The sequence below is a fragment of the Convolutriloba macropyga genome, chromosome 5, assembly GCF_964194025.1.
Source record: "Convolutriloba macropyga chromosome 5, txConMacr16.3, whole genome shotgun sequence".
NCBI classification, from domain to species: domain Eukaryota; kingdom Metazoa; phylum Xenacoelomorpha; order Acoela; family Convolutidae; genus Convolutriloba; species Convolutriloba macropyga.
In genome coordinates, this window is record NC_134472.1 from 19,521,445 (window position 1) to 19,548,215 (window position 26,771).

Sequence of the window (26,771 nt, forward strand, 5' to 3'; positions counted from 1 at the left end):
AAATTATACCACGCGTGATCTACAACAAATTGAATTAGTGGCAGGTAATCACATGGTCACAAAAAACATTGTGAGTACAACACTCACAATGAGGCCAAAATAAGCCTTGATAAAGCCTCAAATTGAATTAAATTGCTTGAAATTATGAATGAGAGAGAGAGAGCATTTTAGATCACACAAAATCAAGAACTCGAAGCTATAAAAGTCACTCGAAAAGGCATATCACTCAAACAGCGAAAGAATGGTCTAAAATAAAACGGTGAAGCGAATAATTTTTAATTGAAAAGACATACGACTACAATAATTGCTTCAAACGTCGTTGAGAGGAATTAAAAGTGTGGTCAGCGCGGCATCTACTAGAAGCTTTTGTCGGTCTCTGCTATCTTTCACTAGGGTTGCTTTTATTGCAATGCTATTCGAAGTTTTGCTTGGAGGAGGTGGGGTAAAGTTTTTCTTTAATAGCAGAATACGAGGCAAAACCTAATAAGTTCTTCTATTTTGCACAACTATATAGAGCCAGCTTAATTGAACGGTAATGCCGTTGTGGCAACAATTTATTTGTACAATTTGAATGCGTACAATATATATTATTATCTATATTTATTAGCCAATGAAAAGCTGCCATTGTTGATAGTAACTAACCACTGAGAAGAGAACGCAAGATAGCAATATCGATATCCCTTGTAGACGTTCGTCTCCCGTCCAGCTTGAATACAGTGAGAAGACTTCTGCACTGAACACAGTCCATTATCTTGTCAAAGAACTCCTGGCCAACCTCTTCCTTCACTCCAAGTAGCTCACATGTTTTGTGGTACACTTGCTCAAGTTCTTGTGGGTCTATTATGTACTTCTCTTCCCTGGACCAATCACATATTAAAATAGAATTGCAAATGACGATAAGACATTGTAATAAGAAAGACAAAACAAACATCTTATTTGCAAAAACGGACCAGTTTCCTTTTCTTGTGAAGAAAATATCGCCTTACAGAAGTCTGTGAGGTCAAGCTAATTGAAGTTTTATAATTATTACTACAGCCCAAGAACTTTGAAGCGTCATTACAGCGTCGTTACGGATGGATCGATGTGCAGGGGACGAAAAAACGGACGAAAAAGTCATACGAAAAAAATGACCACATGAGTAACATAATTGCTAAAAACTTCATTTGAGAGAAATTAAAAACAGCTTTTTAGATCACGGAAAAATCAAGGAATCAAGCGTTAAAAAGTCGCCCGAGAAGGGAAATCGAAAACCAGTACCAGAACAAAAGCGCAAAAACGGCGAAGCAAAAAAGACTTTTGCAAAAAAAGTGTTTATTGTGCAAAAAAATTTTGCATAAAAAAGACACCCATGTTTACAATAATTGCTTCAAACTTCGTTTGAGAGTAATTAAAAAAGCTGAAAATTGCAAAAAAAATTATGACCTCGTGAAGGCAGGGAAAAAAGAACTTAAAATCAATAACAAAAATTTCACAGAAACAAAGATATGCGCAACTAGAATGCTGACTCAACAAACACATTCTAGAAACATAAGCCGGCTAGTGTCGGGAGAAATGCTCTCAAACGACAGGCGGGTGGAAAAATATTTCACCACGCCGTGATTCGAACCATTGACCGCCCGATCCCTAACTAGAAGCACTGCCCACTCGGCTATCAGGCCCTTGCCATATTTTATATTAGCAACAAGCTTTACTTCGGAGTGAGAGCAATAGAGATCACTCCAAAAGGAAGAACGAAAGCGAAGAAGTCAAAGAATGTTCTAGAACAAAAGCGCACAAACGGTTCATCAAAAATTTTGCATAAAACGGTTCATCAAAAATTTTGCATAAAACATTTTTACAATAATCGCTACAAACTTCGTTCAAGAGCAATTAAACACAAGCATAAAAAAGTAAAATTGAAATATTCCCGGCAGATTGCCGGGGAAACAGCAGCCATCGATTCCCTGAACCCAGATAGGGATTGAAAGAAGACAAGAATTGAAAAAAAAATTACCTAAGAAAACACTTTTTAGTGCGCGTTATTTTGATCGGATCTTGTGGAGCTTGTGAAATAGAAGTCGTATATGCAAAAGTTTAAGCGAAGAACAATTCCTCGCGCAAAAACAGAGGAACGCAATACAAGTTTTACTGATACAGATTCAGAATCTGTATAACTTATTGCTGTTTCTATTAGCTGCTCTTAAATAACCACCTTCAATTAGATTGACAACACTGATTTGACCTTATCTCTTAAAGCAAAGTCAATTTCAAAGTGAGGAAGTCATTTTTGAGAGTGAGTTAAGTCACGTGTGACCAAAAATCTAATCACGCGAACTAACAAAAAAACTCGCTCCACTAAGAGTGAAACACGACGTCACGCACGCAATTTCGTTGAAATTGCTTGAACTAATGAACAAAAAGCAGATTTGAAGTGATATTGACGTCATGTGGTCTTAACAAAAATCTTGACGACGAAAAAAACATAGCAGGACAAGTACTGACGTACAATTCAAAGAATTTTCATTGACTGAACAAAAAACTAGACCTAGAATGGACTATGAGTGAATTGGGAAAGCAAATTCTAAAAAAATCAGATTAAAAAAACAGAAAATCAATGTCAAAAGGCCCAATGTGGACAAAAAAACCACTAGCGAGAAAAATATATTCGTTTCAAACAAAAAACTAGCCCCAGAATGAACTATACATGTATTGGGAAACCATTTAGAAAAAAAATCCGATCCAAAAAATCGAAAAAAACAGTAAAAATCAAAGTGAAATTGCCGCATGTGAAAAAGAAACCACTAGCGAGAAAACACCGTTTTCTCACTCTACTTCCAAATCATGAAAACGTGTGAACAGATCTTAAAAAAAGACAGCGCCCCAATACAATTCAAATTCTTTGAATTGTAAAAAGGAGAGCGCCTAAATAATAGCCGTCGAGAGGCTGACGGCGGCTATTAAAAAAATCCTGTAGAAAGCCAAAATTTATTTTCGAGTCTTTAAACCCAAGATCACCGTAACATAGCTAAGCTCAGCTTACAGCTCCACAGTTACAAAAAATTGCTCGTTTTTTCTTTAATTTATTTCTGTACATAAAATTTATTGCCTTACTGTTCGTCTGTCGAGTTATTCTCGGATGAGGTCTGATTGGAGACCTTTTTGCTCTTGTGGTACACGAATGCAATCGCATCTGCACATCTGCCAGAGCCCTCAACTATCACAACTGGAGTCTCGTTCTTCAATGCTTCCACAGCCGTGTTCAGAGTACCTGGTGACCGAAAAAGTTTCAAAGTTATAGATAGGTAAAGATAGTTGTAAAATTTTTTGCCTTGAAACGGTGTGCTTTAAATATTATTAATGGCTTGCAACAAAAACTACGATTTCGATGAATCTCGAATACTAACAAGTCTCTGTTAGTATAGTGGTGAGTATCCCAGACTGTCACTCTGGAGACCGGGGTTCGATTCCCCGACAGAGAGAATTTTGCACCAAATAGGTTATGGTTTAGTTCAGCATTTCTTGATTGAAATTTCAAAAAATTCTTATCCCAGTAAAAGTGAAATCAGAGGACCAGGCCTTAATATAACCTTGACAAGTCAATTATTTCCATTGAAGAAATAAAACTAATTTCAACTCTGTTGTTTATTGACATTCAGTACCGAAATGACACCAATTAGGTTGAGCCCCGGGCCGAGGTGTCCACCCCTAATACACCGTTATTAAGCGAGATTAGGGTGTAAAGCGTTTTCCACTCTTAAATAGCAGGGAAAAGAGTGTAAGAGTGTAATTTTTAGAAAATTACACTCTGTTTACACTCTTTACACTCTTCATTCCACTCTTTTTACACTCTTAAAAATTACACTCTTTTGTTCAATTTTTAGTGGGGAAAAGAGTGAAAAGTGTAATTTTGAAGTGATTACACTCTTAGAAATACACCGCTATTTTTAATAAATTACACTCTTAGAAATACACTACAATTACACTGTTTTGTCCACTTATTTCCTTCTTTTCAACGGGTGTAAATCTTATCCAGGCTCCGCACGGAAAAAAATTACAGAAATTTGTGCTGCAAAAATAAAAATTTGATCTACGTCTTCAACCCAGAATGAAGAGGAGGAGGATACAGATGACAATGAAGCCTTTTTTTGTTAGTTTTTTTGGTTTGGCTTATTTTTGTTCTTCTTTCTGCAGTAGAAGAGACTTTTGCAGGTTAATGGCATGTAGTTAGAACGGCTCTGTCAGTTGTTAGCCCATTTTGTTCCCGTGATAACGTACCCAACGAATTTGTGTAGAGGTAAATGCTCATATTTTGATTTGTTCACAAAATTTTAATGAACCGTCGAATTTGATGAAGAAAAGGTCGAACTTCATGAAAAACGTCTGTTAATAACTTTTTGAGGAAGACGATTTAGAAAGTCTATAAAAGCTCATTTTGTTGCCGTGTTAACGCACTCTATGAGTTTGTGTAGAAGTAAATGCCAATATTTTGATTTGTTCACAAAATTTTAAAGAACCGTCGAATTAGGTGAAGAAAAAGTCGAACTTCATGAAAAACGTCTGTTAATTACTTTTTGAAGAAGACGAGTTTGAAAGTCTATGTTAGCTTTTAGCCCATTTTGTTGCCGTGATAACGTACAATATCAATTTGTGTAGAATTAAATGCCCACATGTTGATTTGTTCACAAAATATTAATTAATCATCGAATTAGTTGGAGAAAATGTCGAACTTCATGAAAAACGTCTTCGAATAACGTTTTGAAAAAGACGAATTAGAAGATCTATGTTAGCCCATTTTGTTGCACTGGTAACGTACTTCTTGAGTTTGTGTACAAGCAATTGCCTAAATTTTGATTTGTTCACAAAATTTTAATGAACCGTATAATTAACTGAAGAAATAGTCGAACTTCATGAAAAACGTCTGTTAAAAACTTGTTTAGGAAAACGAGTTAGAAGGTCTATGTTAGACTTTTTTGTTGCCGTGATAACGTATTTTATGAGTTTGTGTAGAAGTAATTGCCCATATTTTGATTTGTTCACAAAATTTGAATGAACCGTCTAATTAGGTGAAGAAATAGTCGAACTTCATGAAAAACGTCTGTTAATAACTTTTTGAAGAAGACGAGTTAGAACGTCTCTGTCAGTTGTTAGCCCATTTTGTTCCCGTGATAACGTATCCAATGAATTTATGTAGAAGTAAATGCTCATATTTTGATTTGTTCACAAAATTTTAATGAACCGTCGAATTTGGTGAAGAAAATGTCGAACTTCATGAAAAACGTCTGTTAATAACTTTTTGAGGAAGACGATTTAGAAAGTCTATAATAGCTCATTTTGTTGCCGTGTTAACGTACTTTATGAGTTTGTGTAGAACTAAATGCCAATATTTTGATTTGTTCACAAAATTTTAAAGAACCGTCGAATAAGGTGAAGAAGAAGTCGAACTTCATGAAAAACGTCTGTTAATAACTTTTTGAAGAGGACGATTTAGAAAGTCTATAATAGCTCATTTTGTTGCCGTGTTAACGTACTTTTTGAGTTTGTGTAGAAGTAAATGCCAATATTTTGATTTGTTCACAAAATTTTAAAGAACCGTCGAATTAGGTGAAGAAAAAGTCGAACTTCATGAAAAACGTCTGTTATTAACTTTTTGAGGAAGACGATTTAGAAAGTCTATAATAGCTCATTTTGTTGCCGTGTTAACGTACTTTTTGAGTTTGTGTAGAAGTAAATGCCAATATTTTGATTTGTTCACAAAGTTTTAAAGAACCGTCGAATTAGGTGAAGAAAAAGTCGAACTTCATGAAAACCGTCTGTTATTAACTTTTTGAGGAAGACGATTTAGAAAGTCTATAATAGCTCATTTTGTTGCCGTGTTAACGTACTCTATGAGTTTGTGTAGAAGTAAGTGCCAATATTTTGATTTGTTCACAAAATTTTAAAGAACCGTCGAATTAGGTGAAGAAAAAGTCGAACTTCATGAAAAACGTCTGTTAATAACTTTTTGAACAAGACGAGTTTGAAAGTCTATGTTAGCTTTTAGCCCATTTTGTTGCCGTGATAACGTACAAAATCAATTTGTGTAGAATTAAATGCCCACATGTTGATTTGTTCACAAAATATTAATTAATCATCGAATTAGTTGGAGAAAATGTCGAACTTCATGAAAAACGTCTTCTAATAACGTTTTGAAAAAGACGAATTAGAAGATCTATGTTAGCCGATTTTGTTGCACTGGTAACGTACTTCATGAGTTTGTGTACAAGCAATTGCCTAAATTTTGATTTTTTCACAAAATTTTAATGAACCGTATAATTAACTGAAGAAATAGTCGAACTTCATGAAAAACGTCTGTTAATAACTTTTTGAGGAAGACGATTTAGAAAGTCTATAATAGCTCATTTTGTTGCCCTGTTAACGTACTTTATGATTTTGTGCAGAACTAAATGCCAATATTTTGATTTGTTCACAAAATTTTAAAAAACCGTCGAATAAGGTGAAGAAGAAGTCGAACTTCATGAAAAACGTCTGTTAATAACTTTTTGAAGAGGACGATTTAGAAAGTCTATAATAGCTCATTTTGTTGCCGTGTTAACGTACTTTTTGAGTTTGTGTAGAAGTAAATGCCAATATTTTGATTTGTTCACAAAATTTTAAAGAACCGTCGAATTAGGTGAAGAAAAAGTCGAACTTCATGAAAAACGTCTGTTAATAACTTTTTGAGGAAGACGATTTAGAAAGTCTATAATAGCTCATTTTGTTGCCCTGTTAACGTACTTTATGAGTTTGTGTAGAACTAAATGCCAATATTTTGATTTGTTCACAAAATTTTAAAGAACCGTCGAATAAGGTGAAGAAAAAGTCGAACTTCATGAAAAACGTCTGTTAATAACTTTTTGAAGAAGACGATTTAGAAGGTCTATAATAGCTCATTTTGTTGCCCTGTTAGTGTACTTTCAGAATATATATAGATCTTTTTTCCACTTTGTTTATTTGATTTCAAAGTTTTCAATAATTAGCGATTTAGGGGCCAAAAATTTGACAATTTTGAGTTACCTTGACTAAATTTCCCACTTTGTCAAGACAAAACATACAAGTTTTTGGTATCATGGTAAACTAGATTTCACGCTTCCAACAACCATGTTATTATCTTTTTAAAGTATTGCCAAACAAGAGAATGCGAGAGCAATGTAGAGACCGAAATCAGGGTCGATTTTCGCAAAATTTTCGAATTTTCAAAGTTGTTTAGTTTAATAACTTTTTTGTTACCCGACGTATTTGAAAGTATATTATATCATTTTCTTGCCCATTTAATCCTCTTTACGAATGTATATTGGTTGAAAAGCTTCGGCTTATTTTCATTGCCTTATTTTCCAATTTTCCAAACTTTGCTGAAAAAAGGCAAAATTTAGCCAAATTGTCAAAAATTGAGTTTTTATTCCTTTACTTTTTTAACTTTTTTTAACGCCAGGTTGATGCCCCAGTTCATGCTGATTCCAAAACATATTCATTTTTTAAATTTGGTTCAGTAGTTTTCGAGATATAAGCCTTTTTCGGACGCATACCAGGCCCATGGGTCCCAACCTCCAGCCCCCCCCCCAACTGCAAACCTTTTTTTAAATGTGTTCCCGTTCGATCTTTGAAATCCCGTTTACTTAGTTAGATTCTATATGAATCCAGCTTTCCAATGATATACTTTTTAAATTTCAAGTTTTGAAATGCTCACTTCATAGTTGTTCACCATAAAGCAGGGTATGAAAATTTCGTTTGGTGTGTTGCCTCACAGGTAACGTGACATGCTAATTGTGAGTCAACACTGGTGGAGACGGCATCACCTGCATCCGCTCACTGAACTGCCATGAATAGAGCATTTGAAATTGCGCAATGTATACGAAAGTTCCAAAAGCTCAGACAGTAAGCCGGAATTAATTTCATTAGTTCCAATAGGTCGTTGTACGATTTGGACGGATGTGTTGGACGGGCGTGTTGGACAGATGTGTTGCGATGGCGGCACAGGGTCGCGATGGCGGCACGGTCGCGATGGCGGCACAGGGTCGCGATGGCGGCACAGGGGCCTGGCGCGGCCCATCGCTCCGTTTCGATGGGACCCATACAAAAGTTATATCGTTGGAAAGCTCTCGTCAAGGCGAACTCGATAGGCTATATGCCAGTACCCAATACGCGCTTAATACTATATCTGTACTATTATACTATTGGTGGTTTGCTGCTGCTGTGTTATTGAGCTTTGTAAATATTTGTTTCGCTTTCAGTTGAAATGGATCGCAGTCGACTGGGTAACCTCCATGGGAACAACAACTCAGCCCCGCCTAAGAAAAGGCTAAAACCGCTGTTTGCTAACCATCAACAGCACGGACGGCTTGTGAAGGACAACATCGACGGCACCACAACTGAATTTATTTATAATAATTTTGTTGATGAAGAAGAGGTCCATACCGCGATAGTCGGCGATTCTATCTTCGACAGCATATGTGTTCAGAACTGTGTTGCCTATTCCTTATCGGGGGGGAAAGTTAATCAGTTTTTTGTGTTGTTGGATACCTTGGCCGTCTACAGAAATGTTATCCTGGCTGTAGGTGGTAACAATCTGGCTGCGCGCAATGGACCGGGGGAAGATCCAACTGATGTATTGGAGAAAATACGGGCCTTATACAGTGCCATCAGAAATTTGGCGAACCGTCCAAGAGTGATCGTGTGCACTGTACTGAAGCGAAACTGCACTCACTTTAACATCCAACGTTTCAACGCGCAACTAAGCCAGTCAAACTTGCCTTTTTTCAAGCTGCACAAAGAAGTGCACAAAGCGAGGTCTTTTTTACCTGACGGCGTCCATCTAAACGAGAAGGGTAGAAAGGAGCTTGCTTGCGCAATCAACAAAGCCGTGCGAGAAAATCAATTGAATTAGCTTAAATTTGATTGCTTTCTTTGACTACTTGTACCTTTGTTTTTTTATTACTTTGATTTATTTGTACTATTGCAATTTGATTGCTTTCTTTGACTATTTGTACTTGCACTATTGCAATTTGATTCAATTTACATTTGACCGATTTTGACAAAAAAATTGATTACATTAGTAGTAGTAGGTGCTAGGTGTATTAGGCGACACACAAATTAGAAGACACGCCAATTAGCTGGCAGCTTTCATCAAGACGACGTGAAAATGACCAAAATCGGAACTGTATAATTAAAGTTGTGTTATTAGAAGCGTCGACTTAATTACGTTCGGCCGTCATAATTTGTTCGGTTGTGATAGATTCATATCAAGTCCCACGAGCCACGGAGGCATGGCTATGTTAGCTAGCAGTAATAGCCTATTAATGTTTGTTTCACAACTAAAGAGTGCTACATTTACCGCTTAATGCGCGGGTAATTATCGTGAATTGCGGTGTTCGAGTTGTTATATTTGCTCAAGTGTCGGCTAAAAGGTGTGTCGTCTAATTTGTATGTCGGCCAATTGACCGGCCACGGTAGTAGTAATAGTAGTAGTAGAAAATTAAAATTGACGAACGTTAGCGGGTGTTTCTGCCCGCTTCGAATTTCCACTAAGCGGATTTTTTCCGCTTCGACCTTTATTGTAAAATTTCAATAAAATTAAAATTTACGAACGTTAGCGGGTGTTTCTGCCCGCTTCGAACTTCCGCTAGGCGGATCTTCCGCTTCGACCGTTATTGTAAAATTTCCATAAAATTAAAATTGACGAACGTTAGCGGGTGTTTCTGCCCGCTTCGAATTTCCACTAAGCGGATTTTTTCCGCTTCGACCTTTATTGTAAAATTTCAATAAAATTAAAATTTACGAACGTTAGCGGGTGTTTCTGCCCGCTTCGAACTTCCGCTAGGCGGATCTTCCGCTTCGACCGTTATTGTAAAATTTCCATAAAATTAAAATTGACGAACGTTAGCGGGTGTTTCTGCCCGCTTCGAATTTCGACTAAGCGGATCTTTTCCGCTTCGACCGTTATTGTAAAATTTCAATAAAGTTGAAATTGACAAACGTTAGCGGGTGTTTCTGCCCGCTTCGAATTTCCACTGAGCGGATCTTTTCCGCTTCGACCGTTATTGTAAAATTTCAAAATTAAAATTGACGAACGTTAGCGGGTGTTTCTGCCCGCTTCGAATTTCCACTAAGCGGATCTTTTCCGCTTCGACCGTTATTGTAAAATTTCAATAAAATTAAAATTGACGAAAGTTAGCGGGTGTTTCTGTCCGCTTCCAATTTTTAGACCTATAACTTAAGATGAAGTAGAAATTAGCAGTTATAATTAGTTGAAATTAGAATACCCATAACTTCTTGAAGATTGATGGCGATGGTGGATTTAGGCGTGAATGTACTGCGGTAGGACACGAGGTGAAAGTTTTTTTGAGCTGTCATCTTTTATTACATGTTGTGCTTTTTAAGAAACCTTTTAGAAATTTTTATAATTTTTTTTCTATTCGATATAAACTTTTTTGGAACTCAAAAATGTTTTCAGTTGAACGGCTGATATGCTGCAACAAACAAAAATTGTGTTCAGACAGAATTTTCTGGGTTTGGAAAGTGGTACTGCGATTGAAACCAGGTTTCTTGAAAGTCCTTTGTCTGAAATTGAGCAACTGTGGCAAGAAATAAAACAGCTACGTGAAAAAATAGATGGCTTAAGGCAACGAGTAGAAGACCTAGAAGTTGAGTATATTGAGTTCTCGGAAAGCAATGAGGAGTCCAGCTACACGACAACTGCTTCCATATCAAGTGCTGAAAATATGGAGCCGATGAATGGATTTTATTAATTTTTGTTTCCTCAAAGGTGAAGTGTGAAACTTTCGTAGTGTTACTTTGTTTGACTTTGTTTTTCTTATTCTCAGAGCTTGATCTTTTTGATAATGATAGTCGCAAAGCAATTCATGAAGCAATTCATGAGTTTGATTGAAATTGTTAGTAATTGTGCATGAAGTTGATGTTTTTTGTCTTTTCGCTTTCTTCGTTGGATTGCAATTGACTCTCAATTAAATGAATGTTGACTCGAACGTCTTTGACAATTTTCTCCGTTATTTTTTAAATTTCTGGATTGATCTGTTTTTACTGACCTAACGATTTCAGAAATGCCAATGAAAATCGAGTTTGTTTTCCTGACAGCAGGTTGTCAGGTGTTAAAAATTGGGTTATTTGATGGGCGTTGGCTCAAGAGCTTTCAAATAAATGATCGATTGAAATTAGAGATTGATGGAAAAACTAATCTGTTGATCGATGGTGATGAAATTGAATGCGTGTTGTTAAAACACGGGCCTCCTGCGGCAATGCAAGTTGAATTCGAGCGATACCAAGAAATTTATGGGGCTTTCGCACAACAGTTTGAAAACCCAGTAAGTGGTACCCCACCTACAGGTGCAAAGTGGACCCTCAGCCAAGGTGGGACACCGACTACAAGGCTAGCAACTGCAAGTCCAAGGGTTTTGGTTAGAGCTCCTCTTTTTTCTCTCTGTGAAAGAGTTATCGCAATAAATATAAAACATTTGCTGTCTAAGAAGTCAATAAAAGATAAACATTGTAATTTTTTGCGAGAAATTTAAGCAGATAAAATATCATAGCGAGTGACTACTGCAATCGTTAAGCTACGATCCGAAAAATTGGTTGATTCGTTATCAGTTCTTTGGTTTTGTCAGTTAAAAACATTCTTGTTTAGAAATGCGCTAATCATGAAAGATTGCTGGAAGTTCTTAATGAGGACAAAAAACTCATCGCAGAGGTTATACAAGCATATGAGAAGACGGTTTTGTCCTGCAACAGAAAGCTGGAGAGCGAGCTCCAGAAATTGAAAACCATTGTAAGATCTTGCCTCAGTAATACAAAAGTTTTGACCAATTTTTTGGTAGAAGTGGTTTCTAGCAAGTTTTTATAAAGTTTGCTCAATTTTTGCGCTCAGACTTTTCTGTCAAGAAATGTTTATTTTGCCAAGTTTTGGATAGATTCCAAACTATCTGTATTTAGAAAGATCTCAAGAAAGTTGATGCAGACAATGACACAGAAGAGGCAGGTATAGCTATACCAAGTTTTTATGAGGAAGTTGATTTGGATAATTTCCCAACAACTTCAAATCCGGAAGAACTGGGAAGAAATCTGCGAACAGCATTATGGGGCGAGAAGGGTCTACAGAGGGATATCATATCCCCAACCCGAGAAAGCGAAGTGCGGAAGCCTGCTTCTCCCAAGAGAACAAAAATCTTTAAAGGTATAATGATCAAAAACTAAGTTGTCAAAAACTGGGTTTCAAGAATAAGTTGTCGGAAGTTCAAACTGATTTTCTCAAATGATTTTTTTCTGTTTTCGTTTTTGAAGTTTTTTGTAACCATTTTTTATGATTGATTTTCCTAAAAAGCTTAGCTTAGGTGTGTTTTCCTCTGCTTAAGGCCTTGTACAGAGACAGTTTCCACCTCGTCTTTGGCCAGATGCGTACAATGAAGCTCGTTTGGCTGCCAACAGAGCTGGCATGGATTCACTTCGATACAAGAAACGAAAATCTGATCCTTTTTGGGTGAATCAAATGAGGGAAAAGGCAGAGGCCAAGAAAAAGCGACAGGGAAAGAAACTCCCCGAGACTTCTCAAAGTTGTGTAGATTTGAGCGAATCCGAGACCGAAAGCAATGAGTTTCCATCCAATAATCAGGAGTAGCAATTGTTGCGAGTGATTTTTGAAATTTGAAAAATTGTAATTGAATCAGACGTTAAACACGGTAAATTTGAGTTCCTATATGTAAGTGTTGTCTTTTGCGGAAGCACGCAAAAGTGTTACAGATGAGAATTTGTGCTACTTTAGTTTTAATTTGTCTTCTTAAAGGTGCTATTTCTCGAATTGGAAGTTTTGGATGAAATCAACTCATTTAAGTTGTTGAAAATCAAATCACTTTTTTTTCAAATGATTTAACACAAGAACAATTTTATGCAAGAAATACTAATTGCAGATTCGCAGAAAAAACATAGAAGTAATTTCGCTCTAGCTAGTTTGAAAGTTTTAAGATAGTTAAGAATGAAGAAAATTGAATTGTAATCAAGATTAGGAACCGTTTGTAGTGATTTTAGAATCGGCTGTTTTTCTTTAGTTCTGTTTTGAAATAAATTGTAATTGAGTCAGACGTTTAACACGAGGTTGATTTGGGTTCCTATATCCTATACGTAAGTGTTGTCTTTTGCAGAAGTACGCCTAAGTGTTACAGATGAGAATTTATGCTAGTTAGTTTCAGTTTGTCTTCTTAAAGGTGCTATTTTTTGTATTGGAAATTTTGGATGAAATCAACTCATTTAGGTTGTTGAAAATCAAGTCTTTTTTTTCAAATAATTTAACACAAGAACAATTTAATGTAAGAAATTCTAATTGCAGATTCGAACACAACATAGAAATAGTTTCGCTCTACTTTGTCTGCAAATTTTTAGATCGTTGAAAATGAAAAAAGACAACTTGAGATCTGAACCAGCGAAAAGCCATAACCTATTCGACTCTGAGGCTGAAAGAGAGGATAGTATAAAGGATAGCATTTTGAGGGACAACTTAGCATGGCTTTTTGTGAAAGACAATTTGATTCTTATTACTTACAGCAGCACCAAGTGGCCTAAGAAAATAAAACCCTCAGAAATGTTGAGTTTAATTGAAGGAGAGAGTTACAACCTGCAATTTAAAGACCAATCTGTTTCTTGTCGTTTGTTGTCTAAAGGCAATCATAAAAAAGTAGAGGAAGCGATGAAGAGTTTTCAAGCAGAACTAGACGGTGGCAAAAGTCCTTCAGAATTGCGCAAAAAAGTTCTAGCTGCGCCGAAGGCTCCTGTAGTTGATGATGTCAACTTTTTGAGTCGTTCCCGCGCTCCAGTTATGAGCAGCAGAGAAGTCTGCCTAGGACAATCAACTGAGCGGAAATCAAAAAAGGCTAAAGTCGAAAAGTTAACGCAGCCAGCCGTTCTCCAGGGCAGCCAGAACAAGAACATGGTAAAAATTAAAGGTTTTCAATAATTTTAATCACAAACCAGATCATATGGTTCCAGTTGTTTCTAAATCAAAATCAGTCGCCAAATTAAATAAACATTTATGCATACATACATACTTCCATACATAAATACATACATACAAACATACATATATAATAATTTTAATCATCGCAGACGTCAGTGGGTGTTTCTGCTCGCTTCGAGTTTCGAATTTTGGTGTGATTGGAAAATTTGCTCTTTGCGTTTTTAGCAGCCCTCTGATAATCTGAGTTTCTCACAACCTTGCTCCAGTTCTTTACCTGAGATCAGCGCCAACATGGTTTCAAACAGTGGAACCAACAAAGACGATTGCGGCCCCAATTGCTCTTTTTTAAAAGAGTATCTCGATAATCACGTTCTGGAGATGAACGAGTTGATGAAAAGCTTTGAAGAGAAACGAAAGATCGACGACAAGAAGCGCGCAAACCTGTGTGCAAGAATTGACGAGAAAGTTAGATTATTGTTTGCTTAACAATTTGGTATCACTCAGCCTTAATTGCTAGACCTTTTTGGCCTTACCCATGACAACTGGTAGTGACAAGTGGTAGTAGACAAATGAGTTTCTGCAAGAAATAGGCGCAGTTGGTTACATGAAAACTTGTTTCAGACTGCAGAGTTGAAAGAAATTCGCTTTGTTGACCATCACGGCTACCAGAGCATAGACGATCATCCTTCCCGCGGCAAATCTATAGTTGCTGTTATACACAACGATGAAGATCTGATGACAATGCATGCCGGATCTGAAGTCGGGAAATTTGCGCGGGCCCTCTTTGAGAAATTGTTGCCAGAAAACGAGCGTGCAGGTGTTATCCTTGAGCCGAGAAGACGTGAAGCTGACGGCCGCAAAGAAGCGCCAAGTGAAATTCTCGAAAAGTTCAGGAGTAGGTTTTTTTAGTAAAACTTATTCGTCAGCTTCACCGTAGGAGTCATCATTGCATAACAGCCTTAAATAGCATGAATTAAGAGATCGATCTTTCCTTGACCTGAAAACCCAAAAACCTAAGTTAATTGATGAGCAAAAAATGACCAGGTTTTTCTGCCTGTTTTAGAAGTTGTAGAGCAAAAGTACCCAGATACACCAAAACTGGCTTTCGAGACTGCAAGAAAAGCTGCCAACCAATACGGCAAGGATTGTCGGAAACGACATTCTAGTTTAGAAGCGAATGAGTAGTTGTTTAGAAGATCATTGTTTGTAATGTGAAGGCCATCTCCTTGTTTATTGTACTGATACGTTGCTTCCTATTTGTAGAAATACAGTTCATTAGAAAATACTCGCCTTTCTGCCTTTACTTCTACTCTAGTGTTTAACCTAATTCCCTGTTTAAATCATTTGATATTATATTGTTTAGTTGATGAGTTTGCCGTTTTCTGAAGCTCGGTTTTCGTGTTGTGATCATAAATTCAAAGTTTACTTGATAGTTTTTCATACATACAAATTTAATTTCGTACTTACTTAAATACATACATACATTCAAAACTTTAATAATGTTGAAATACGCAATAAACGTTAGCGGGTGTTTCTGCCCGCTTCGACCGCGGATTTAAAACTTTAAATTTGAAATTCCGGGACTTTAGCGGGTGTTTCTGTCCGCTTCGAATTTTTATTACTAGTTCTGCTTTTAACTTTGTTACTTGTTTAAGTTAATTTTAATATTACTTAAAAATTTTAATAATGTTAAAGTACGCAATAAACGTTAGCGGGTGTTTCTGCCCGCTTCGACCGCGGATTTAAATCTTTAAATTTGAAATTCCGAGACTTAAGCGGGTGTTTCTGTCCGCTTCGAATTTTTATTACTAGTTCTGCTTTTAACTTTGTTACTTGTTTAAGTTAATTTTAATATTACTTAAAAACTTTTATAATGTTGAAGTACGCAATAAACGTTAGCGGGTGTTTCTGCCCGCTTCGACCGCGGATTTAAATCTTTAAATTTGAAATTCCGGGACTTTAGCGGGTGTTTCTGCACGCTTCGAAGCTTAATTAGATAATAGATAATTTTATGTTAGGTTTGGAGAGTGCTCTTTTGCATACATACGTTAATCCCTTCATGCATTCATTCGTTTATTCATTCATTCACCTTGATTAAATTCTAATTAAGTTTTTCAAGTCATATGATGATAACTTGCGAAGAATTGGTAATTGTGGACGGACAAGTAGTGCGTCAAATCTTAAGCAAATTCGATGTAGTTCCTCAAACAATGCTTCCGTTGATCAGTTTTGAAGAGTATGAGAAACGTTTGAAAGCAGACAGACGACTTTTTAAAGCATACTCGTCTTTAAAAGAACTCTATGAGGCCTCTATTGAGAGGGGTTTCAAAATCTTGCCAGACAGTTTCGGGGGCTTTGGCCTCTTCAATCATACAGAAAAGACCTTGAAGCCTTCGCTGGAACCCCTAAGACCTTTTCCCGTTGGGCCTATTGAAAGTGTTCCTCAGGAATTACAAAACGAAATGTCTGATTTGTCAGTCATGCGCGGTGAGTTGGAAAGGGATGAACTAGTGCTATTGGGTCCAATTCGTTTTGCCAACCACTCCTGCTCCCCGAACACCAAATTTTTTATGGGATACACAAGCTCTTTCCTCCCCCACAATAGATGCATTTTTCTCCAAGTTATCAAGTCTATAGAAGTTGGAGAAGAAATCACAGTGAGCTACGGTAACAACTATTTTAAAGATGGCCGATTGAAATGTAGATGTCAGCACAAAGAGAAGCATGAATCATATAATGAAATCTTGCCACCCACGACACCCCGAGAACAACGCCTGGGTGATATTTCGACCCAATCTTTACATGCTTCAGGAAATTCAAGTGAAATTTTTCATTCCGGAGAAAGTTTCGGTTCAAATTATGGAGCAAGTCAATCGAGTGTTGGTACGCCTACCGATTTTGGAAGTGCCATAAAAAGAAAATTCCAGAATCAACGGAAGAGGCGCGTGAAAAGAAGGTTGGTGGACAGTTCAAGTAGACACATTCAAACGTACATACACCAAGTTGATTCTGTGCGTTCCTCAGATGTTGAAACTGAGGAGAATAGTACCCATGGGAGTATGCCTGTTTCTGCTGATGACATAATGTCCGATCCATCTTGTGAAGTTGCTTCTATAGGTGAATCGTCATCGAATCGGCTAGATATCATCTCAGACCACGACAGTGAAGACGTAGTCGACACGGAAAAAGACTGTTACGACCATAGCAAAGATGGCTTTCAATTTTCTTCTCAGCCTCTATTGTGTAATTCAAACGTCACTGTCCATAATGCTGCACTTGGTTTATTTGCAATTTCTGCCCGTTATTGTTTACCCGACGAAGCGCTGTATGACCTTTTAAAATTTCAAAAGATTATTCATCCAAATGACCGTCTACCTGCTCCAAATTTTTTGAAACAAGAGACAAAGAAACTGACAGAGCAATACATAAAGCACAGAGAGAACAATGGCAATGGGGAAGTTATTTATCTAAATTTTTTCGACAAATTGGTGCAGAATGTTCAAAAGTACATTAATGAAATAGTGAAATACGCAGACCCAGAAACAAAAACAGATCTAAAACTCTCGAGTCTTTTTGAGGAAGGTACAATCCATTTGAAACTTATAATTAACGTTGACGGAGTTCAGGTTCGAGAATCTAGTGATTGCTCCGCTTACCCTCTCTGGGTTGCTTTAGCTGACCTGCCACCAAAACTCAGATCATCATTCGATAATATTTTTCTCTGTTCTTTGTGGTACGGCAAAGGAGAAATTTCGTGGGATCCCATTTTTGATCACTATGCTTCTGAGATTTCAAAAGTAGAGAATATTAAATACAATGAACGTTCGTACCAAATCCGCTTCACTACAATTTTCTTGATTGTCGACCTCGTCTGCAAACATGATGTTCTAAAAATGAAAAAATTCAACGGTTATTATGGCTGTGGGCTTTGTACTATGAGGGGAATTCAGAGATTTCCAGGTAGTCATTCGTACCCGAATGATCGCACCTTCACAATGAGGAATCCTGCAGAGCATGAGCACTTGGTTAGACTATTTGAGAGCGGAGTCGTTGACGAAAGAAAGGGAAGAAAAGAGAAGGATCCAGAAGTTGACACCTTGGGTGTCAAAGGACGCTCGAAAATTTTCGACATTGTTCCGAACCTGCCATTGACCTGCCCTATAGACACCATGCACCAATGCCTTAAGGGTGTTGCTCACGATATCATCAAATTTTTCGCTGAACAACTCAGCTCGATTGAAATAGCCGAAATTGACAATGCAACTGAAAAAGTACGTTTACCAAGCGAGTTCAAGCGGTCGATCAGATCACTGCGCTCACTTGATCATTTCAAAGCAAATGAATTGAAAACTTTTCTTCTTTATTTTTCACCCATAGTTTTTCGTAAGTTTTTCGAAAGTTCTGTCGCCCATGAGACTAACATTCAAAATCTTGATTACCTAGCATTTTCACTACGATCCATGTACGAGAGTGTATCACAAGCAAGCCTATGCGGACATATTTTAGAAGCCTTTTGCTATAATATGTCGTTTCGCTATCCGCTTAGAAAATTTGATTCTATCAATTATCATTTATTAAGACATCTAGCATGGCAGTGCGCCACCTTTGGGCCATTGTGGACTACTTCGGCTACGATGTTTGAGAACGCAAACAACCACCTTATAAGAACTCTGACTGGAACGGTAAATACTTGCAGTCTGATTGTCAGTCGCTATATTCGTAATCGACAACTTGGCAGCTTTGAAACGAAAGAAGACAATCTGACATGTTTTATTAAAAAACTGAAAAACAAACCTAGCGATTTCAAAGAGGACTTGTGCGTAGAAAGGAATGACGTTTTCAATGAGACCCAAGCTAAGTTTCCAGAAGCTCGTTTATTCGGCAGATTTCGAGGGCTGTTCCATCTTGACAGCCAGAGTTATACGAGATCAAACGCTAACAGTTTTGTCGCAATTCGTGAGGATGGTGAGTTTAAGGTGGGTCAGATTCTACTGTTCGTAGATCGAAGTTCAGCGATCTTCTGTTTAGTACAGCTGTACGAGATAATTGAAACAGTCGTTATTGATCTCAGGTCGACAGAATTTGAAAAGGAATCAGGTGTCCTTGAGCCTCTTGCATATCGTGTTACAGAATTGACTGACATTCAGCTTCTGAGAGTGGATTCAGTTCAAAATAAGCTTATCAAGTTTTTCTTCCTGGGCGATCTTTACTTTATCAACGTGCTAAAACATTTCGAGCACGATTAGATTTGAAGGACCGTTTAGTTCTTAAAATTTAATTTTTACTTGTTCTGATAGTTTAGTCGAGTTTTGCCTGTTTAAATCATTTGATATTATATTGTTTAGTTGATGAGTTTGCCGTTTTCTGAAGCTCGGTTTTCGTGTTGTGATCATAAATTCAAAGTTTACTTGATAGTTTTTCATACATACAAATTTAATTTCGTACTTACTTAAATACATACATACATTCAAAACTTTAATAATGTTGAAATACGCAATAAACGTTAGCGGGTGTTTCTGCCCGCTTCGACCGCGGATTTAAAACTTTAAATTTGAAATTCCGGGACGTTAGCGGGTGTTTCTGTCCGCTTCGAATTTTTATTACTAGTTCTGCTTTTAACTTTGTTAATTGTTTAAGTTAATTTTAATATTACTTAAAAATTTTAATAATGTTGAAGTACGCAATAAACGTTAGTGGGTGTTTCTGCCCGCTTCGACCGCGGATTTAAATCTTTAAATTTGAAATTCCGGGACTTTAGCGGGTGTTTCTGAACGCTTCGAAATTTAATTAGATAATAGATAATTTTATGTTAGGTTTGGAGAGTGCTCTTTGAGCCCTGATTTGTATCTAGTGCTCTCCTCATTTCTCCTATAACCTCTAAACAAAAAAATAGTATCTATTTGTTTAGATTTGGAGAGTTTTGGAGCTTGGTTTTGTATCTAGTGCTATGCTTATCTCTCCTATAACCTTCAAACAAAAGAAATATCTGTTTGTTTGTTTACATTTGGAGAGAGTTCCTTGAGCCTGGTTGTGTACCTGGTGCTGTGCTCAATTCTCCTAAATCTTTTTGTAACTCCACCACTGCCGGTCCCAAGTCCGGAATGAAAAAGGAGGAGGGTAACATGAACAGAGCATACTGGAAAGAATTCGAAAAGTTGATTATAAATTCAACTATAGAGACTTTTTCCGAAAATTTTTATATTGATTCAATATAATATTGCTTCAAACTTATTTTCATAAATCAAATATGTTCATATTGCTTGATATATATTGCTTCATACGTAAATTTCCGATTAATTCGAATAATTAATTTTAAATAATTTTTAAAAATAGGTCATTTTTATCGGGTCAAGGAATTGTCCAAATCGAACCAAACTTGGTATGGAGAATCCCATAGGTATTTAGAGTGTAAAACAAAACGGATTTCTGCTATAGCTTGCCTAGGAAAAAAGTTAGTTTTTCATACGGAAATTTTGACTTATTCGCTTATTCTATTTTCAAAAATATAGAAATTTCATCGGGTCAAGGAGTTGTTCAAAGTGAACCAAATTAATATCCCAGACTACCAGTACTTTTTAGGTTGTTATGCAAAAAGAATGGTCCGCCTAACTTTCCTAGAAAAAAAGTTAGTTTTTCATACGGAAATTTGCTATTATTTCAAATAAATAATTTTAAAAATAGGTCAATTTCGTCGGGTCGAGGAGTTGTCCAAATCAAACCAAACTCGGTATGGAGAATCCCATAGGTATCTAGAGTGTAAAACAAAAAGAATTTCTGCTATAGCTTGCCTAGGAAAAAAGTTAGTTTTTCATACGGAAATTTTGACTTATTCGCTTATTCTATTTTCAAAAATATAGAAATTTCATCGGGTCAAGGAGTTGTTCAAAGTGAACCAAATTGATATCCCAGACTACCAGTACTTTTTAGGTTGTTATGCAAAAAGAATGGTCCGCCTAACTTTCCTAGAAAAAAAGTTAGTTTTTCATACGGAAATTTGCTATTATTTCAAATAAATAATTTTAAAAATAGGTCAATTTCGTCGGGTCGAGGAGTTGTCCAAATCAAACCAAACTCGGTATGGAGAATCCCATAGGTATCTAGAGTGTAAAACAAAAAGAATTTCTGCTATAGCTTGCCTAGAAAAAAAGTTAGTTTTTCATACGGAAATTTGCTATTATTTCGTTTAAATTGCAATTATTGAATTTTAAAAATAGGTCTATTTCGTCGGGTCAAGGAGTTGTCCAAATCGAACCAATTTTGGTATGGAGTATCCCCTGTATATATAGAGTCTAAAACAAAAAGAAATTTTGCTATAGCTTGCCTAGGAAAAAAGTTAGTTTTTCATACGGAAATTTTGACTTATTCGCTTATTCTATTTTCAAAAATATAGAAATTTCATCGGGTCAAGGAGTTGTTCAAAGTGAACCAAATTGATATCCCAGACTACCAGTACTTTTTAGGTTGTTATGCAAAAAGAACGGTCCGCCTAACTTTCCTAGAAAAAAAGTTAATTTTTCATACGGAAATTTGCTATTATTTCAAATAAATAATTTTAAAAATAGGTCAATTTCGTCGGGTCGAGGAGTTGTCCAAATCAAACCAAACTCGGTATGGAGAATCCCATAGGTATCTAGAGTGTAAAACAAAAAGAATTTCTTCTATAGCTTGCCTAGAAAAAAAGTTAGTTTTTCATACGGAAATTTTGACTTATTCGCTTATTCTATTTTCAAAAATATAGAAATTTCATCGGGTCAAGGAGTTGTTCAAAGTGAACCAAATTGATATCCCAGACTACCAGTAATATTTAGGTTGTAATGCAAAAAGAATGGTCCGCCTAACCTTCCTAGAAAAAAAGTTAGTTTTTCATACGGAAATTTGCTATTATTTCGTTTAAATTGCAATTATTGAATTTTAAAAATAGGTCTATTTCGTCGGGTCAAGGAGTTGTCCAAATCGAACCAATTTTGGTATGGAGTATCCCCTGTAGATATAGAGTCTAAAACAAAAAGAAATTTAGCTATAGCTTGCCTAGGAATAAAGTTAGTTTTTCATACGGAAATTTTGACTTATTCGCTTATTCTATTTTCAAAAATATAGAAATTTCATCGGGTCAAGGAGTTGTTCAAATCGATTTAAACTCGGTATGGAGAATCCCATAGGTACCTAGAGTGTAAAACAAAAAGAATTTCTGCTATAGCTTGCCTAGAAAAAAAGTTGGGTTTTCATACGGAAATTTGCTATTATTTCGAATTATTTTGCGAGTATTATTTTAAAAATAGGTCTATTTCGTCGGGTCAAGGAGTTGTCCAAATCGAACCAATTTTGGTATGGAGTATCCCCTGTATATATAGAGTCTAAAACAAAAAGAAATTTTGCTATAGCTTGCCTAGGAAAAAAGTTAGTTTTTCATACGGAAATTTTGACTTATTCGCTTATTCTATTTTCAAAAATATAGAAATTTCATCGGGTCAAGGAGTTGTTCAAATCGATTTAAACTCGGTATGGAGAATCCCATAGGTACCTAGAGTGTAAAACAAAAAGAATTTATGCTATAGCTTGCCTAGAAAAAAAGTTGGGTTTTCATACGGAAATTTGCTATTATTTCGAATTATTTTGCGAGTATTCTTTTAAAAATAGGTCTATTTCGTCGGGTCAAGGAGTTGTCCAAACCGAACCAATTTTGGTATGGAGTATTCCCTGTATATATAGAGTCTAAAACAAAAAGAAATTTTGCTATAGCTTGCCTAGGAAAAAAGTTAGTTTTTCATACGGAAATTTTGACTTATTCGCTTATTCTATTTTCAAAAATATAGAAATTTCATCGGGTTAAGGAGTTGTTCAAAGTGAACCAATTTGATATCCCAGACTACCAGTGCTATTTAAATTGTAATGCAAAAAGAATGGTCCGCCTAACTTTCCTAGAAAAAAAGTTAGTTTTTCATACGGAAATTTTGACTTATTCGCTTATTCTATTTTCAAAAATATAGAAATTTCATCGGGTCAAGGAGTTGTTCAAATCGATTTAAACTCGGTATGGAGAATCCCATAGGTACCTAGAGTGTAAAACAAAAAGAATTTCTGCTATAGCTTGCCTAGAAAAAAAGTTGGGTTTTCATACGGAAATTTGCTATTATTTCGAATAAATAATTTTAAAAATAGGTCTTTTTCATCGGGTCAAGGAGTTGTTCAAAGTGAACCAAATTGATATCCCAGACTACCAGTACTATTTAGGTTGTAATGCAAAAAGAATGGTCCGCCTAACCTTCCTAGAAAAAAAGTTAGTTTTTCATACGGAAATTTGCTATTATTTCAAATAAATAATTTTAAAAATAGGTCTTTTTCATCGGGTCAAGGAGTTGTTCAAAGTGAACCAAATTGATATCCCAGACTACCAGTAATATTTAGGTTGTTATGCAAAAAGAATGGTTCGCCTAACTTTCCTAGAAAAAAAATTAGTTTTTCATACGGAAATTTGCTATTATTTCAAATAAATAATTTTAAAAATAGGTCTTTTTCATCGGGTCAAGGAGTTGTTCAAAGTGAACCAAATTGATATCCCAGACTACCAGTAATATTTAGGTTGTAATGCAAAAAGAATGGTCCGCCTAACCTTCCTAGAAAAAAAGTTAGTTTTTCATACGGAAATTTGCTATTATTTCGTTTAAATTGCAATTATTGAATTTTAAAAATAGGTCTATTTCGTCGGGTCAAGGAGTTGTCCAAATCGAACCAAATTGATATCCCAGACTACCAGTACTATTTAGGTTGTTATGAAAAAAGAATGGTTCGCCTAACTTTCCTAGAAAAAAAGTTAGTTTTTCATACGGAAATTTGCTATTATTTCAAATAAATAATTTTAAAAATAGGTCAATTTCGTCGGGTCGAGGAGTTGTCCAAATCAAACCAAACTCGGTATGGAGAATCCCATAGGTATCTAGAGTGTAAAACAAAAAGAATTTCTGCTATAGCTTGCCTAGGAAAAAAGTTAGTTTTTCATACGGAAATTTTGACTTATTCGCTTATTCTATTTTCAAAAATATAGAAATTTCATCGGGTCAAGGAGTTGTTCAAAGTGAACCAAATTGATATCCCAGACTACCAGTACTTTTTAGGTTGTTATGCAAAAAGAATGGTCCGCCTAACTTTCCTAGAAAAAAAGTTAGTTTTTCATACGGAAATTTGCTATTATTTCAAATAAATAATTTTAAAAATAGGTCAATTTCGTCGGGTCGAGGAGTTGTCCAAATCAAACCAAACTCGGTATGGAGAATCCCATAGGTATCTAGAGTGTAAAACAAAAAGAATTTCTGCTATAGCTTGCCTAGGAAAAAAGTTAGTTTTTCATACGGAAATTTTGACTTATTCGCTTATTCTATTTTCAAAAATATAGAAATTTCATCGGGTCAAGGAGTTGTTCAAAGTGAACCAAATTGATATCCCAGACTACCAGTACTTTTTAGGTTGTTATGCAAAAAGAATGGTCCGCCTAACTTTCCTAGAAAAAAAGTTAGTTTTTCATACGGAAATTTGCTATTATTTCAAATAAATAATTTTAAAAATAGGTCAATTTCGTCGGGTCGAGGAGTTGTCCAAATCAAACCAAACTCGGTATGGAGAATCCCATAGGTATCTAGAGTGTAAAACAAAAAGAATTTCTGCTATAGCTTGCCTAGGAAAAAAGTTAGTTTTTCATACGGAAATTTTGACTTATTCGCTTATTCTATTTTCAAAAATATAGAAATTTCATCGGGTCAAGGAGTTGTTCAAAGTGAACCAAATTGATATCCCAGACTACCAGTACTATTTAGGTTGTAATGCAAAAAGAATGGTCCGCCTAACCTTCCTAGAAAAAAAGTTAGTTTTTCATACGGAAATTTGCTATTATTTCAAATAAATAATTTTAAAAATAGGTCTTTTTCATCGGGTCAAGGAGTTGTTCAAAGTGAACCAAATTGATATCCCAGACTACCAGTAATATTTAGGTTGTTATGCAAAAAGAATGGTTCGCCTAACTTTCCTAGAAAAAAAATTAGTTTTTCATACGGAAATTTGCTATTATTTCAAATAAATAATTTTAAAAATAGGTCTTTTTCATCGGGTCAAGGAGTTGTTCAAAGTGAACCAAATTGATATCCCAGACTACCAGTAATATTTAGGTTGTAATGCAAAAAGAATGGTCCGCCTAACCTTCCTAGAAAAAAAGTTAGTTTTTCATACGGAAATTTGCTATTATTTCGTTTAAATTGCAATTATTGAATTTTAAAAATAGGTCTATTTCGTCGGGTCAAGGAGTTGTCCAAATCGAACCAAATTGATATCCCAGACTACCAGTACTATTTAGGTTGTTATGAAAAAAGAATGGTTCGCCTAACTTTCCTAGAAAAAAAATTAGTTTTTCATACGGAAATTTGCTATTATTTCAAATAAATAATTTTAAAAATAGGTCTTTTTCATCGGGTCAAGGAGTTGTTCAAAGTGAACCAATTTGATATCCCAGACTACCAGTGCTATTTAAATTGTAATGCAAAAAGAATGGTCCGCCTAACTTTCCTAGAAAAAAGTTAGTTTTTCATACGGAAATTTTGACTTATTCGCTTATTCTATTTTCAAAAATATAGAAATTTCATCGGGTCAAGGAGTTGTTCAAATCGATTTAAACTCGGTATGGAGAATCCCATAGGTACCTAGAGTGTAAAACAAAAAGAATTTCTGCTATAGCTTGCCTAGAAAAAAAGTTGGGTTTTCATACGGAAATTTGCTATTATTTCGAATAAATAATTTTAAAAATAGGTCTTTTTCATCGGGTCAAGGAGATGTTCAAAGTGAACCAAATTGATATCCCAGACTACCAGTACTATTTAGGTTGTAATGCAAAAAGAATGGTCCGCCTAACCTTCCTAGAAAAAAAGTTAGTTTTTCATACGGAAATTTGCTATTATTTCAAATAAATAATTTTAAAAATAGGTCTTTTTCATCGGGTCAAGGAGTTGTTCAAAGTGAACCAAATTGATATCCCAGACTACCAGTAATATTTAGGTTGTTATGCAAAAAGAATGGTTCGCCTAACTTTCCTAGAAAAAAAATTAGTTTTTCATACGGAAATTTGCTATTATTTCAAATAAATAATTTTAAAAATAGGTCTTTTTCATCGGGTCAAGGAGTTGTTCAAAGTGAACCAAATTGATATCCCAGACTACCAGTAATATTTAGGTTGTAATGCAAAAAGAATGGTCCGCCTAACCTTCCTAGAAAAAAAGTTAGTTTTTCATACGGAAATTTGCTATTATTTCGTTTAAATTGCAATTATTGAATTTTAAAAATAGGTCTATTTCGTCGGGTCAAGGAGTTGTCCAAATCGAACCAAATTGATATCCCAGACTACCAGTACTATTTAGGTTGTTATGAAAAAAGAATGGTTCGCCTAACTTTCCTAGAAAAAAAATTAGTTTTTCATACGGAAATTTGCTATTATTTCAAATAAATAATTTTAAAAATAGGTCTTTTTCATCGGGTCAAGGAGTTGTTCAAAGTGAACCAAATTGATATCCCAGACTACCAGTACTATTTAGGTTGTAATGCAAAAAGAATGGTCCGCCTAACCTTCCTAGAAAAAAAGTTAGTTTTTCATACGGAAATTTGCTATTATTTCGTTTAAATTGCAATTATTGAATTTTATATAATGGTTTATATAATTGTTTTATTTATTGTTTGCTTTTATTTTCTTTGGAGATAGAGTTTAGACCTGGTTTTTTGGCCAGTGCTTTGCTCAAAAATCTCCTATAGTTGAATGTTCATAACTCCG

The 26,771-nt window shown here is 35.6% G+C and overlaps 1 protein-coding gene and 1 non-coding gene across 8 annotated transcripts in view; one reads left to right on the forward strand and one right to left on the reverse strand.

Moving 5' to 3' along the window:
* Nucleotides 1-26,771, reverse strand: part of LOC142339202 (transient receptor potential cation channel subfamily M member-like 2) — a 143,300-nt gene that overhangs the window by 88,943 nt on the left and 27,586 nt on the right. For all 7 annotated transcript variants that reach the window (XM_075389029.1, XM_075389026.1, XM_075389024.1 and 4 more), the window contains 2 exons: nt 3,091-3,247; nt 643-857 (listed from right to left, as the gene is read on the reverse strand). In XM_075389029.1, coding sequence (XP_075245144.1) covers nt 643-857; nt 3,091-3,247 — 372 coding nt within the window. The remainder of the gene's footprint in view (nt 1-642; nt 858-3,090; nt 3,248-26,771) is intronic.
* Nucleotides 3,387-3,458, forward strand: Trnad-guc (transfer RNA aspartic acid (anticodon GUC)). Its single transcript has one exon. It is a non-coding gene; the product is annotated as a tRNA-Asp (tRNA).